The 15,681-nt window shown below is 41.8% G+C and overlaps 1 protein-coding gene across 1 annotated transcript in view; it reads right to left on the bottom strand.

The window, feature by feature from the left end:
* ST6GAL2 (ST6 beta-galactoside alpha-2,6-sialyltransferase 2) overlaps positions 1 to 15,681 on the bottom strand; it is a gene marked incomplete at both ends in the record, with an annotated part of 47,871 nt that overhangs the window by 17,196 nt on the left and 14,994 nt on the right. The window contains 2 exons of the mRNA XM_084293117.1: positions 960 to 1,057; positions 5,296 to 6,298. Coding sequence (XP_084149243.1) covers positions 960 to 1,057; positions 5,296 to 6,298 — 1,101 coding nt within the window. The remainder of the gene's footprint in view (positions 1 to 959; positions 1,058 to 5,295; positions 6,299 to 15,681) is intronic.

Genomic DNA, 15,681 nt, shown 5'->3' with positions numbered 1-15,681 from the left:
TTGGCTTTCTTCCTGTTAGTAAAACAGGAGTCATATTTAACCCACATCATTTCAAAGATCCAGGCTGCCCTGCATTGTCACAAAGAGCTACAAAGTAAGTGTGAAGGGAATGGCAGCAAGAAGTATTCTATACGTGGTGGCAAAGAACATGATTTTATGCAGAGAATACACCCACCAAGGATGGACATTGCATAAGCCATCACTGAAAGCAAAAGAAAAAAAAAAAAAAAAAAAAAAGAACTCATAAGAAAAGCTGCAAATGAAAATTCTGTTTGCCAGGATCAGAGTTCAGGCAATATTTTTTTTTTTCAAAATTAAAAAACTACTCACAGCCATAAGGTGTCACTATAGCTCAATGCATACTTTATTTGTTGACACTCATATGCAGAAAATCCCATTTTATGTTTCCGTACAGATGAACAAACTCATCCCAGGTGTAATATCCAATGGACATAAAAGTTTTTGTTTGTTTGTTTTTTAATAGTTCACTCCAAACTTTTAAAGAACAATGACTTGCCTAAAGTTATACATTAAGACAACTCGGTTCCCATTTCTTTCTCCTTCTAGCAAGGAAATAATTGGGGAACTGGAGAAAATAAGAAGAAAGCTTTGGAATCCCCACAGCTCAGGCTTTGTGAAGATCCCAGAGGTGGTGTGGCAAAGGTCTTTGGTACTTATGACTCTGGCACCTTGCTGAGCCTTTACAGATGTAGGACACATGAGAAATTCTACAAACCAATTCTTTGAGACAAGGATATCAAGTAACTATTGCAATCACTCTACACTGACAGCACACGTAAACATCCCTGTAAGGGAGAACTTTTACCTGCTCTATATGTCATGACGGTTAAATCACTAGCTGTTTCCCAGATTACCCAACACTTTCTCAGAGGTTATTAATTTAATGTCATCTCGTACAGAAGTGATGCTGACTTGAATTCACAAAAGGAAGCTCTTACCTGGGAGTTGATGATTCGCATGGTTGTTTTATTTCCAACATCTTTTTCATAGCCACGTGTTGGAGCAGAATTAAATCTTAGAACAGCATCATGAGAATCTGGGAGCATAAATAAGGGGGTAATTTATATTAATTTTATTAGTCATACAGAACGCTAAAATAAAACAAATGAATTAAGCTAATGTAAAACTTGCACATTTTTTCTTATTTTGATATTCTATGGATGAAAAATATTCTACTATAAGTAAACAAAAATCCTCATGCATCTACCATTACCAACATCCACTGGGGAAAAAAAAAATCATAATCATTTATAAATTCAGCTTTCAATACTCAAAAAAATGGGTATCCAAAATATTGGATAAAAATAATATGAGAAGGTTTGTTCAATTGGTTGCTATCTCTATTTCAAAATTTATGAAGAATTATTACATGCAAAAGTCTGTTAATTGCAAGGGTATCTAAATCAACAATGACGCTCGACTATAAGCCTGAGTTTCACAGTACTGTATAATATTTGAAGCACCTCAGACCACCCCAAGCCCATTAACCAAATTAACTTATTCTCAAGGTCAGTACAAGTCTTAAAGAGTCTGTCTAGGAAGTTAGTCCACAAAACTGCTCGCACACAGAAACCTAAGGATCCCTTGGTAGCAAAGATCTAACAGAGCTGAACTGTCAAAGTTTCCCCACATGCTGTTGACCTCAGAGTCATGCAGAACAGAAAACAGCTATAGGTCAAGTATGGGTCAAGCATAGATACTACGTGCAGTCCTCTGCTGGATGAAAGATAATCACCCACTCAGTGCTTCTTTTTAGGGGGTATCAAAGCCCAAAAAGGAGAGAGTGACAGTAAGAAATGATGCCTATTGTCCAGAAACGCACTGTCCTTGTCAATATTCCCCTATCCAGTTCACTTTTATCCCTTCTACAGATTGAAGCAGAGAACATGTTTCAGGCCAAAATGGTCATGTAATGCCTTAATTGCCTATACAGTTATTTATCTCTAGTCACTTCAAATGTGGTTGGCTGTAGCTCAAAAATGGAGTAGGCAGACATTTCCAAAGATAACTAATATGCTTCCATGAAGTTCAGACCTGATCCAATCCAACTCCCATCTTCTGTCCTTTCACACCTTTACTCCACACTTCTTGTACTTTAAAGGAGAAAATACTGTGTGACATGAAGTCATCAGTTCAGTCTCTGCCATACTTGCTTGCTTGAACATGTGTCTCAGATAAGAAATTTTGCCAAATATCACCAGTGGCTGATAAGGAGTGGAGGCTTCTTCCATGTCCCTGTGCAGGAGCCACATATCTATCCCCAACACCTATCCTTCATCTGCCTAAAAAAAGCCTCTCGATTTTGTGGAAGCTAGAGGACATGAAGTCAATAGAAGGTGCAGCTACCCCACATTTCTGGAGAAGAAAAGGAAAATCAAATGCCCTTCATATTTTAAATTGATAAGCAGATTTCAGATACAAGTTTGAACAAATTTTTGAAAACCTTTTGAGTGTGAGCTGGGAATTTGGTTGGGAAATGCGAATTGCATGTTTCACAGCTTAATTAAGAGACAGTGCACTGCATTTCCAAATTTTTTTCACTCTGGTTTTCCACATCAAGAGTAAAAGATTTTCCTTTACCAAAAAATAATAGATTAGGATTCAGTCAAACAGTAACAATAATTACTTTTAAATTAACTAACTTTAATTTTAATGTTTGGAGACAAGCATTCCAAAGTTACAGAGAGTTTGAGGTTTGGTCACAGATCCCTGTTACTTCCTGATGATAACAAACAACTAGATCTCCCATTAAGTAGCATAATCACAATGAGAGTATTTGTTGAATTTGCATAACTTCCATACTTTCATTAAAAAATAAGTGTGGGGGCAATCAGTGCAAAAGAACACTTTAGAATTTCTGCCTGCATTTCTAATACGAACACAGAAGAGGGCGCTAAAAGCATAGGAAGAGAAAGGTCCTGTGCTGCTTCTTTCTTAAGCCTTTTTTTCTTTCAGGAGGATAAATAGTAAGACTCTTTGCCTACAGCAACTTCATCAAGTAAGGCTGTACAGCACATGGCCCATATCTCACGCGTAGGGTGTTTTTCCCCACTCCGTAATTACACAGACTTCGTGGTGCCTTTGTGGACACCAAAGAGCTTGGCAGGTTGGGCAAGCTGGCTCCAAAGAGCCAAGATGAGCCATCCAAGGTGCCTCTCAGCAGGCAGGCTGCTGGTGGTTTCAACCAACAGCTGTAGTCCTGATGCCAGCTCATTGAGGGGACTGTCTTCTCCTACAGCTGTGCATTCACAGAATAAATAAATAAATAAATAAATAAATAAATAAATAAATAAATAAAAGTGTATCTTACACAATCTCATCTTCCTCTTCCTGCTCAGATTCCTCTCATTTTTTCAGAGAACTAGAGGACAGGTGGAAAGGCAAGGCCGTAAGCTTGTCTGCACCACATAACACCTGGACTGCACATGGGAAGATAGCTCCTTCCCCATATGTATAACAATACAAATAGATGCTGGAGCTTCCATTTTCCATATAAAGACGATGACACTGGAATGACATCTGCAGTACGCTGGCACTTCCATGGAGTAGCAATGGCCAATAAGACCCATCTAGCTGCTGTCAGTCAGCTGGGTCCCTGCAATTCGGGTCCCAGTTCTCTGCTCAGCCAAAAGTACCTCTCCATTGCCTGCACGACACTTCGATCAAATTTTTTTGTGAGTCTTTCTGCCCCACATGCTTTCCTGTAAAACAGGTAGGAGGAGATCTGAAACTTCAGCATAGCCCTTACAAAGTAGAATCTCTTCCCTTTAGGTGGCATCAGAGGAAAATTTCCAATTAAATCTAAAAGCTCTTTTGAAATGAATGGCATAAGCTTTCTGTGCCCTGGGACCTTCTGAGGGAATGGATACACACAGGAGTGTAAGGGCTCCAAATCTCACCCTGGGCTGCACCTGTGCATGCACGTGTCATGATGCACATTGCTATACATAAGTCAGTCACAATGTGTGGGGTTCTCCAATGGTTCTCTGGGTTCTCCAGTACGGCACTAAACTGTACTGGTGTGAACTGGGTGTAGCAGGGAATAACAACAGCAAAAAGTAATTTGTTTCAGTCAAGAATTACACACTGGAGAAGGGAGGAACTGTTAAACTATTTTACCCCAGAGACTTCTAGATCAGTAGAGCTTCCTGTGAAACTGAGGGTTACCCTGGTTTGACTTTTGCTGCAGGCCAGAAAGGTACCTGGGTTGTGTTGGAGGCCTATTAGAGCAGATTGATAATTATAGAGGCTCTAATCCCGGAGATTTAAAGGAAATCCATCTGTGTCAAAGAGATGATTGACTATGATGAAGCAGGTATTGGGATATGAGCTGGAAGATGGGAGGATTAACAAAGGCACATCAGAAGGTTTTTATAGAGAGCTGAAGGTGAAAATTCTTTGCTCAAGAAGCAAGCTTGAAACGTACATTTCATCCTTCTTACAATACTGCACAAGTACTACAAAATGAACTACTGAGATGTTAACACAACTCGTAACAGTCATTTTTGAGAAGAAAAAATAAAACTGACCTGGATTAGTTTTATGGCTCCACAATCCTCTTATGAACAGCTATCACAGAACTCTCAACTTCGGGGAATTCTGTGTAACATTGACATCTTAGCACCATCTCACTGACTCAGTGCAGCAATGGAAAAACAATGGGAGGAGATGCTCAAACTCATTTAAATTCACACTTGTAAAAGAGGTCAGGGGACTTAACCTTGGAGCATGAAGCTACTTACTCAGGGATCTATATTCTATATGCCTGTGAACTCTAAACATGCAGAAGATTAAGATGATGCTCTACTGCTTCTTGGCACGGAGACAAAGTTTAGCCTGGGACAGTAATGTTACAAGCAGTTTCTCTATGAGTCACCCCAAAATATGGACAGGTACAACACAGCTTTTTGGAATAAAACCTGACTATGCCTCTAATCTGCTGAAGCAATAAACACACTTTGCAGAAAAATGCCAAATATGGCAGATCTGTTGAAACTAGTATCTTTTTTATACTACAAACTCTAATATGCTAAGAAGGCATCGTTGTTTTCTTCAAATCAAGTTATGACTTCAGGCCAGATTTGCCTTTCAGTTATATTGCTCTGAAAGGGAACAGCTTCAGTGAGGTCTGTAAGTTCACACTCACATAACGCTGATGAGAGAATAACCAGACCCTTTACAGACCTACACTTGAGAAGAATGAATCCTTTGAAAGACAAACATGAATATGCACGTGTACATACATATGCACATGAAGAGGTACATTTCACCCACCTATTTCATCCCCTAGAGAGGAGTTCAGTATTGCACCAGCAGACATAACTACAGCACAACTCCCAAAGCCATGTGTATACAATTTGCCCAGTGGAATTTGGGGAACGTGCTTCTCCCATCCAAGAGTGGAGAAGGGAGCCTCCTTGCCATCTATTGTTTTCACATTCACCCTTTCTTTTAGCTCACAGAAAAGCTGGTCGCCTGTTAACTTAGAGTTTCGTTTCCCTTTGAACCGCACCCCATGCTTATTAGTGCTCAAATAATCTTTCATCGCCTTCTGCAGTCGAGGGTTTAGCATCTTGGAAGAGACATCCCCTTTCCAAAGCTTGTAAAGAAAGGATTTCGACATTGTGGAATACAGCCCATCCCAGTCATCAGATTCATCAAGCATCTGGCTTCTCCTGTGCTTTGCGCTCCTTCTCCTCATTCTTCTCTGATTGCCCCAGTTGTTCTGCAAAATATTTTCTTTCAGATTATCCTCATCGGCTGAGATGAATTTTGCTATCTCTTGAAGGTTGCTGTGTGACCGAGGCTGACCAGCAGCAAATAAATAATCATCATTCACTTGGTAGAAAGCACTTTTTGATTTTCTTCCTAATTGGGATGGAAAATACTCATCTTCACTTCTAAAGGTATCTTCCAAATCAGTCCATTTCTTAATACTTCCAGTCCCTGATTTAAATGTACCTAAAAGGTCTTCATTAAGTAGTACCTCATTCCCATCGATGGTTTCAGAGAATGATGGATCATGTATGGCTCCCATTATGACTCTCTGCTTGCCCTGTAGGGGCAGAAGCCTCTTAGTTTCAATATAAGAAAAAGAACTGGGAACGGGCTCAGCTGTATTGCTATCTGTAAAATAGATGAAGATCACCAGAAAAAGCAGACCCCACGCAAAGATCCCAAACAGCATGAGTTGTTTCCATTGCTTCAAGTTCGGTTTCATGGCAGTGCCTTTACCAGCTCCTCTGTGCCTTGAAGTATTGGTGAAGGAAAATGAAACCTGGAAAGAACATCAAATATTAATCAGGAATGGTTCTAAAAATAGATACTATTCAGAAATATCTTAAGAGGCTTTGATAGGAGCTGCAGAATTAATCTCTAAGCTGTAGCACGGTGCATTCAGAAGCAGAAACAAACTCTGGAGCCTGCAGACACTGTAGGAGTGACACGCTTTGGCTGTAACCACACAGTGACAGCTGCTAGCTACAAAAGAAGCTGGTGGCCAGTTTCTACAGTAACACTGGATCCTGCCTTCAGGGAGATCATGTGCCTGCCTGCTTCGGCTGTACAGAGCGTACCATTATGAGAGCAAAAGCAAAACCCATGTCTGTCTGTATGCAGTAGGAAGAATATCAGCTGCTTCTCTTTTACCATTAAAAGTCCTTGCGCAGTGAGACTGCGAGCAAGACAGCCTGTGCTCAAAGGCACCAAGTAGACAGCACAAACTCATCTGGACAGTCCTCCTCTGCCCAAATCCCTGATGAGACAGTGCTCTGTGGATATCAACAAGTGGCAACAGGGGGAGAGCATCATGCTGGCAGGTCAGGGAGGAGTCTTTTGTTTTCCTTATCTGATATGAACTGACACAGCCTCAGTGGCCAAATCACTTGCTGGGGAGCACAATCCAGGATCAGACCTGAATAAGAGGTCTGTTCAGATGCTCTGCTTGGATGCTGCACATGCCCTGAGGTGACACGAAGTAGTTCTGCACATTAAGGCATGAGGAGTTTGTGTTTTCCAAAAAGGGTGACAACTGGCACAGCCAAGTAAATACATGCCTTTAGGGTAACGATGGATATTTACATAAGGAGGGAATGGGGGAGGAATGTTAGTCCTAGACTTGAAATCTGTGCTCTACTAATACCTGGGAATTTTGGACAGCTTGTGTATTAATGGAGGGACACATTGTCCAAACCAAAATGAAGTCTGACTGAAGGGGCTTTTTTCCAATGAAAATACACTAACACATTGCTGGGCCATCACGCACACCATGCCCTTACAAAAACCTAATTGTGTCATTAGTTGGTGTGGACTTTGGTAGAAAAGTCAGCTGAAGAAAGTCCAGCCCTCCCTTAGCACAAGACTTATCATTCACCTCCCCACACCATACTAATCTTCAGCCTAAGTCAACACTGCAGCGTAACTAACTCCAGGTACTATTTAGTGACAGATCACTCACTTGATCTGGATTAAAAATAAACCCCTTTTTCTGGAGTTCTGTTCCTAACCCCATTTGCTTCAATAATCACTTAACCATGGCACTTTAAAGCCCCAGGTGTGGTCAGAAAAGAGGAAATGGAGCAGAGGCAGGCTATGATTTCACTAGCAGCCTGTGCCACAGGAGCCTGCATCCCACCAAACCACATCTGAACACCATACAGCTTACACACCTCTGATAACACACTGGCTAGTTAAACCTGATGGTCAGGAGGGACCAAATAGTCGCCAGACACTATTATTTGAGTATGTCAAAGCTGAGTGCCAAGCTTAGAACAAAGCTGCAGCTGAGGCTGTTTTCACATTAAAAGGAAGCCAGCAGTACCACTGGTCCAAGACACTCTCCTTACCCCTGCTCTTTGCGTCTACCAGCTTGTGTAACACATCTGTCTACTGAGCTGGCATATTATAAACTGGACCGTTCGTCCTGATACACTGATACCACAGGGGTAGGGATGTGGAGGAATGTGTGTTAAAGGTTGCTTTTTTTATTTTTTAAACTGGGTCAGTCCCTTTATCCATTTCAGCCTAGTGACACACACACAGTTGTTCCAGCACAGATGAAAAGATCGCCTACCACAATGCAGAGGCGAGAACAAACCGCAGGTGCTATGAGCCAGGATACTTCAGACAAGCGTTTCTGCTGACCCCCCTGGAATGCGAGGCCACAGCATCACAGTTCTAAACATGGGCTATTTTAATACTCTAAGCAAAGCCTAGAACAATAAATAAATAAATAAAGCTAACTTTAGGACTGAAGGCATTGTCCAGATAGAGAGAAGATTCAGTGTCACAACTGGGTGAACAAACTTCATTTCTAATACATCAAAAAAAAAAAAAAAAAAAAAAAAAACAATAAAATTCATGAGTACAATAACACTGTTCTCCTCACACGTTTGGCTCAGCTCACACAAACCACAAAGAAAGAAAAAGCTATTACTCCAAGTGACCCATTTCCCAGTTGTATTCTGCTGCTGCAAGATTGTTCCCTGCAGTACCTCAACGCTTCCCCCCCCTCCACTTCCAATTTTAAATCACTACAGGCTATGTCCTGTGGGAGTCTACTTTCAGTATATGACTGTTGTGCAACTTAGGTCTGCCCTCAAGTTATTGCAACCTGCCCACTCATCAGCGTTCAGATGTTTTGCATTTTTAAAGCAGCATTCTTCGCCTGTCTGAACTGCTTTCATCCCTTTTTATCATTTTCCCTGCTGTGTTTCCCCAGCACTTTTCAGCACGTGGCTTCCAAACCACTGTGTAAGTTAGTCTTTGCTCAGTCAGATGTTTCTCCTGCTGAATATACATTTCTTAGAGGATCAGCAAAGGAAGCATCTTTCAGAATCTTTTTTAAAAAGACAAGCTTGCAGGAAGTAGAAGCTATAAAGGAAGAAGTCCCTAATATTTTCCACCAACTCAGGCAATAAGTCTAACCATAATTTAAACATAACCCATATCAAAATCGCATGTTTTTCTCCAGTTGTCTGTGTTTTATCTTATCACTAGGAATTTATAAGAAACAGAAAGGGTTTAGTCTTAATCCAGGTATAAAAATATGAAAGTTTCTAATTGTCTGTGATAACGTGCTTAGTGCAGCAGACTGCCTCAGCATGAAGAATTAGTCTGGACTCCTAAATTTGACATTCAGGTTGCAATCTGAAAAAGGAATGAGTTTCATTATTAATTATTTTTAAATCAAGGCAAATGATTTTTTCCCCAAACACTTAGAGAGTCATACGGAACATTTGTATCAGTTGGCATGCACATGTGAGCAAGCACAGGATTACCTTTATCATTCAGCGAAAAATTATCTACATAAAATAAAATATCAGCATACACCAGTATATTTGCCAATGCTGCAAGTAAAAGGAGCGACACCAGTGAGAATAAATCAGAAAAACTTTACCCATTAACTACTGCAGGAGCTTATCTACAATCCCTTGTTGCAAGTGGGGCCTCAAAAAGGATACTCAAATCTCTTGAAGACCGGAGCTATGCAGGCAAATCTCTGTGCTGCTTTAATGTTTTTTTGCTCACAAGAAAAGCCTTGTCCTCCAGCAGTACAGCTGAGCTGGAAGCGAATTCAAGGTCATTACTGTATTAGTTGCAAGAGGACCTCTACAACCTCATAGGATCTTGAAGGCTGTGAGTGGAAAGCTGCAGTAAGCCCAAAGAAATATCAGTTTATCTTATCTCCCTCTGCACAAAACATCAAGTCAGCTCCCCCCCCCACCCCAGCCTCTGCGGCTTCTCACACCTCACCGTGGCTGCCTTTGGCAATGTCTGGAAGGAGAGGGCAGCCCCTCCTCATGCTCCCCCCCCCCCGCTGGCAGCAGACCCCTCTGCTACTCAGCAGGGGTCTCCCCCAGCACCACCTGGGGTGTGCGTTCATGAAGGCGCTGCATCTCCGCTGCAAATAGAAATGTGTTTGTGTAGGAAACCAGAAATGACAATCGTAATGAGTGGCACTGGCTGAATGAAGAAAAACAGGTGGTTTCGTGAATGCAATTACTGAAGTCCACTGGATCTTTCAGGAATAAACCTCCATCTCTCTCATCTGTGCTCATCATACAGCTTTCAAGCTGTCAAAGCAAATCTATACAGAAATGTTAAAATTATTGTTCGTGTTGTTTCTTGTCTCCAACTTCAACACCCCTGCCTCAGTAATCCTCCCTGCTTACAAACAATGCCAATGCTGAAGTCAAAGTTCAACCTAAAGAAGACCAGAGGTGCAAGCCTGAACTGGGGGAAAAACCTCAAGACTTAACCCAACCCAGTTTCCCATTCAGCAGAAGCAATAAAACACATTAAAAAGCATCTTTTGCCCCAGCATCTAAAGACTTCATTACAGATCTCCTTTCTGCTGGGCTCTTTCAATCATCAGCTAGTTTAAGCCCCAGCTGCAATATGGTTAGAGATGTTTCAGGCTGCTTGCACATAAGCCACGGAAAGCATGAGGCAAGGCACAAATCAACACAGTGGGTAGAGAGGAAAGACTTATGTGTTTGCTTAATAGAAGTACTAAAATCATCTATGGAAAATAAAGGCAAACCCCAAAGGTATCTTCAAAGTATCCCAGGAAAAAAAGTCAACTCCCCATTGAAAATTAAAGGCCGATTTTCCAAAAGCAGCACCCGCTTATGGGAAATTTTATTTCACCACACTACGATGCAAGATACCAACATGATACCCCCTCCCTGTGTACAGCCTATTGTTTGGCAACAAGGAGCACTTCTCATTTTTCTGAAGTAGGCCTCCTGACTATTTCTTAAATGAGAAGAGATGGATGAGGGAGATTTTTTTTTTTTTAATTATTATTATTCCTTTGAAACATTCCTCCCTTTCAACACTGTCTATTGTTAAATTAATTTGTATAGACCCCAACGGCTCAGAGGTCAGAAGGGTTCAAGTTGATGTTCTAAGCTGTGCACTGTTATGTTAAACAGGGTTTTTCTTGGCTTCAGCTTTGCAGTGAGAAGGTCACCACGGGGTTATTTGGGGTAGCAAATGTTAGCTGTGGGCAACCCTTCCCAGAGGGCCGAGAATCAGACTGGGGTTTATTTGATGGAAAGCTTAGGCAGCCTGAACAGATAGCAAATGCTCCTTTAGTCTGCCTCATTTCTTAGTCAGCTAATTCCAAGGTATTAAGAAACCTCTGGCATAGGGCAAGACAGCTGGAGGCTGCATTTCCAGGGTGGGGAAGCACACTCATCCCCTCGTGTGGGAAGTGCCAAATTGGTTTTTAGCATTATCACATCATTTCTGTGGTGCAAGCTGTACAGTAGGCAGCAACAGACAGGCAAGCCTGTGGGGAGCGGTGACTGCCAAAAGATGTATATTAGTCACTTGATGGCCTGGGCACTTGTCTTATTGGCTGTGATGAGGCCTCCTAATTAATGAATCTCTTTTGGACAACTTCCTTGTTAGTCCTGATAAATCTGGCTACTTTCTTCAACGTTATTTTCAGAGGAGTCAGGCTGCATTCTCTGTTACTTGTTTCAGAAGATGTTTTCTTAACTTGCTGCAAAGAAACATCCAAGTGATTCAATGATCCAAAGTAGGATATTTTTTTCTTTTCAGTATCACTCAGTGTCTTTTTAACCTGTATCTACTTATCTTCTACTTAAGGAAGATTCCTTGGGAGGTACAAAAATGATGGTATTGCTAACCTGAATCGTTTTTTTTAATGCAAGGCAAGCATCTCAAGTCAGGGCATTTAAAAAGCAGAGTCTCAGGTTCTTGTTTGCTCCTGAGGATGGATGCAGACAGGCAGAATGCCTGCTTTCAGGTTCTCTGATAAAAGCTAGGATTTCAAGTTGGGAGGTGGTGGGGACTTTTTTTTTTTTTTTTTTTTTTTTTTTTTAAATAGTGACCCATTTCTATTAGCCCAGGCTGTATGAAAATTACTAAATATAGTGAGACTTACAGTAAAACCCACTCAAGCTGGCAACCCAGCAGCTGGAGGAATGCTCAGTGGGGCTTCTGCCAAAGAACGTGTCCTAGATTATTTTGTAGGAGCATGGGGGTTTAGAAGCATAAATCTCCAGGTTTTAATGGGAGGTCACAGCTATCTTCTCTGCATCTGATATCCACTCTCCATCATCAAGTTCAAGCTGCCTGGCACTGAAGCCAGCTATCACTTTCCTACAGCCCACAGCACCGCCTGCACAGCCCAGAGACCACATACGGGTTACGTGAGTGTGGGTTGACAGGAGGGAAGTAAAAATAACCATACTAGCTCTTAGCCTTACATGCAGACTTTGCCACTGCCAATGGAAATGATCATCACAGCATCAAAGGACAAGGAAAACCTGGCTCTGCGGTGACTGGCTGCACCTCTCAGGTCAGCCTCCACCTATCCAACTTGCAGCACCTTTTCTCACTCTCCAATACACACAGATTCAACACTCCAGACAGAATTTCCTCCCACATTTCTGGTCAGGAAGGAAAACACCACCTTTTTGTCTTTTACAGACTGGTTATGAGCTGACCACAGTCTCGGTATTGTAACTAAGGGTTTATAGAGAAATGCACTACTTTTCTCTATGCATCACATTCGGAACAATTTTGGTGTGAATCACTTCCAGGTTCCTCGAAGAAGACTATAAAGCAGCAGAAGTATCACATAGTTGTACTGAAAATAAGCAATCCTGATAACATACTTTTCATCAGCTCCATCTGCCTTTCAGGGATCCCCTTATATATCCCTTTACCAAGTATGCTCAGCCTTACCTACCTCTGAACCCTATTTTTGCCATTTGCTCTTCTCAGACCTTCACAGTGCCCTGGCCCTGCTCACAGCAAGATGCAAAAGCTCAAAGTTGCTTCAAGTCACACCAAATGTCAGCAGTGCCTGGTTCTACCACAGGACACAGGTGCAGAAACCATCACTGTGGCTATAGCCCCTAGCACGTCCTCACACACAGCTAGCAGAGAAGCTGCTAAGCTATCTTCACACCACTTGCAGAAGTACCAGCTGGCTGGTAGGGGCAGTTTTCAGTCACACTTTGGCTGCCACGGCACTGCCTCTTCATCCAAACAGCAGGCAAAAAGCAAGCAAACAAAACCACACACACAAACCTCCTATACACATTAGTATAAAACTACTACAACTATCCAAAGATACTCTAAATCCTTTTCGAAGTGAAATTCATGGATAATCACAGAGGCTTCTAGATTTGAACAAAGACCATCCTAGCTGGCTACATTCTCATATCTGAGTAGTTCCTCAGCTCAGGCAAAACCTCATGGATCAGGCCATAAAGCAGCCCATATTTTTCCTTGCACTACATTTACACATCTCTGCTCCCCCTCATAAACTGCAAGATGTGCCAGAACCACAGTTGTTCCCAGAGGACCCGATCAGCACTAGGGTCATGTGAAGCCAAATGCTGCACATTTGCAGGAGGGTGCACGCTGAAAAGGCAAGCTGGCTGGAGATGAAAGCCAGGTGTAGAAACAAGGCAATCAGATTGAGAGCAAATACTTGTTTGCTCATCTTCCATTCATTCATACGCACCTTATTAAGGCATTTATTTTTATTGCCAAGGGGAGGTCAACAACAAGGAAGCGAGCACACAGAAGAAAGGGAGGAAGAAGAAGGGAGAGGGAGAGGCTAGGGTGGGCAGGAAGGAAGCCAGCCAGTCCAGCTGCAAAGCAGCACAGAGGGCAGGAAGGCAGGGGCACCTCAGCACTGAGGGGTGAGAACTGGAAGCAAAAACTTCCTCCCACCAGAACTATCAAACCCTCTGGGGAAACAGCAGGTGAACCCTGCTCCTACAGAGGGCAGGCTCTGGCCAAGAACACCCTACTCTCTTTCTACCAAGCAACTCATGGGAGAGAAACCAGCATGCTCCTGCAACAGATGGGAGACCCAAGTGAGTAGAAGGACCCATGATGGGTCTTCCCCCATTCCTTTCAGGCTGTTCTTCCCCAGGAACACACTCTGCTCCACACCTTCTCAGTGTTTGGGCACCCACTGCATTCTTCAGTTGGAGCTCGGCCCTTGCTCCCTTTACCCCCATGCACCAGGGCACCCTCAGGCTGAGCTTTGTGATGGGTTAGTATCACAAACAGCTGCACAAGTTTTCCCCTCTCCCACAGTCACTTCACACCCTATACAGAGATGCTCCAAATTACAGACACAGTTGGTGCCTGAAGACCCCTAGCAGAAGCAGGATTTACTGCCTGGCTTCAGCATAGCCTGGCTTTTTGTGGGACTGATCCTCCCCTGCCCAAAGAATAAGATTTTAATCCCTTTCCTTCTGCAAAACCACAGTTCGGGAGCAGTCCATGCCTACATACTGATGTCATGTGTAACCAAACATGATGGCAGGAATTTCTTAAGGCCTGAAATGCAACAGTGGTGCAGAGAAATGGATAGCTTACTCAGTGTCTAATAAAATGTAAGAAAAAAATCCAGCCAGCATGTATAACTGTATTTGGTTCCCCCTCCCCATTTTTAAGGGACAGCTTTTGATACCGTACTTGCAAAAACACATAATTCAAAAAAGGAAGGAAGTGCTTTGAGAGTGTTTTATTTAAAGCTTGACAGGATAAACGAATCACAGTCTCATTAAATCACACATCTCAGACTGCACACAAGACTAAACCACGAGAAATAGGACATTACAAATCCTCATGCAGTTCTACACTTCGAGCACAACAGCTCATTTTATTTCTGCTCTTGGCAAGGTTAGAATAAAAGGCTTCTTTTCTTTGCTCCATAAATGTTTTTAGATGCTATATTACTTGAACTTAACACAGCAGTAATTGCACTGAAAAAGGCCAATCTGAATTGCTTCCTGAAAGAAGGAAACATTTATACTAACATGCACATGAGCAGACAGCACAGTTACAAAAGGTCTGTGTCAATAGTGTCACAAAACCTTGACCAAACTCATAAATTGTTCCAAGCAGAAATGGTTTGAGAACTTCAGTTTTCCACTCTGATGCAGTAATATTTCTGAGATATACTGAATATCCATATCTCAATATAGCAGCAAGTTTTATATCTATAAAGTATGTTTCTACTGTATGTCCCAATAACACAAGTCCTATAGGCAGTGTTTTGCTTCACTTTTTATTACTGACTTTTTTTTTTTTTTTTATTAAACTCTGGTTTGTCTTTTTACATTTGTTCCAGAAAGCAAGCAAGCCCTTGTTTTAAAACTCTAAAAAAGAACAATGGTAAATAATTTGTTCCTAATTTCTCAGTTCTATCTCAGTGCCAACTCCTATTTGTTTATGTTAGCAACATAATTGTGAGAGAACATTTAGAAAATTATCACTGTTAAAGTTTCATTTCTATATAATCACACACATACAAACAACATGTCCTCTACAGGCTTATTTTCTTTCAAGCTTCTAGCCTAGAGCAAAGTTTCACCCTGGAAGAAGGTCTGCCAAACTGAAGTATGAAGTCAGTTGAGCCCTCGTTACATTACAAATACAATCCAAAATCAAAGTTTCCTGGACTGCAACACTTCCTCTGCTCCCCTCCCCCCCTTTTTTTTTTTTCTTTCTAAAGATAATTTAATACTTAACATGACTATTCTGATGATAAGCCAACCTACACTAGCCAGGATGTTTGGTTTGGCTTCATAAAACAAAATAAAGTGGTATTTGTATTGAAGGGTGTTTTATGCATGGCTCAGGGCAATATTAGTT

Source organism: Netta rufina (assembly GCF_964035555.1).
Source record: "Netta rufina genome assembly, chromosome: 1".
NCBI classification, from domain to species: domain Eukaryota; kingdom Metazoa; phylum Chordata; class Aves; order Anseriformes; family Anatidae; genus Netta; species Netta rufina.
The sequence above is the reverse complement of the archived record's forward strand: the minus strand, read 5'-3'. Positions and strand labels throughout refer to the sequence as shown.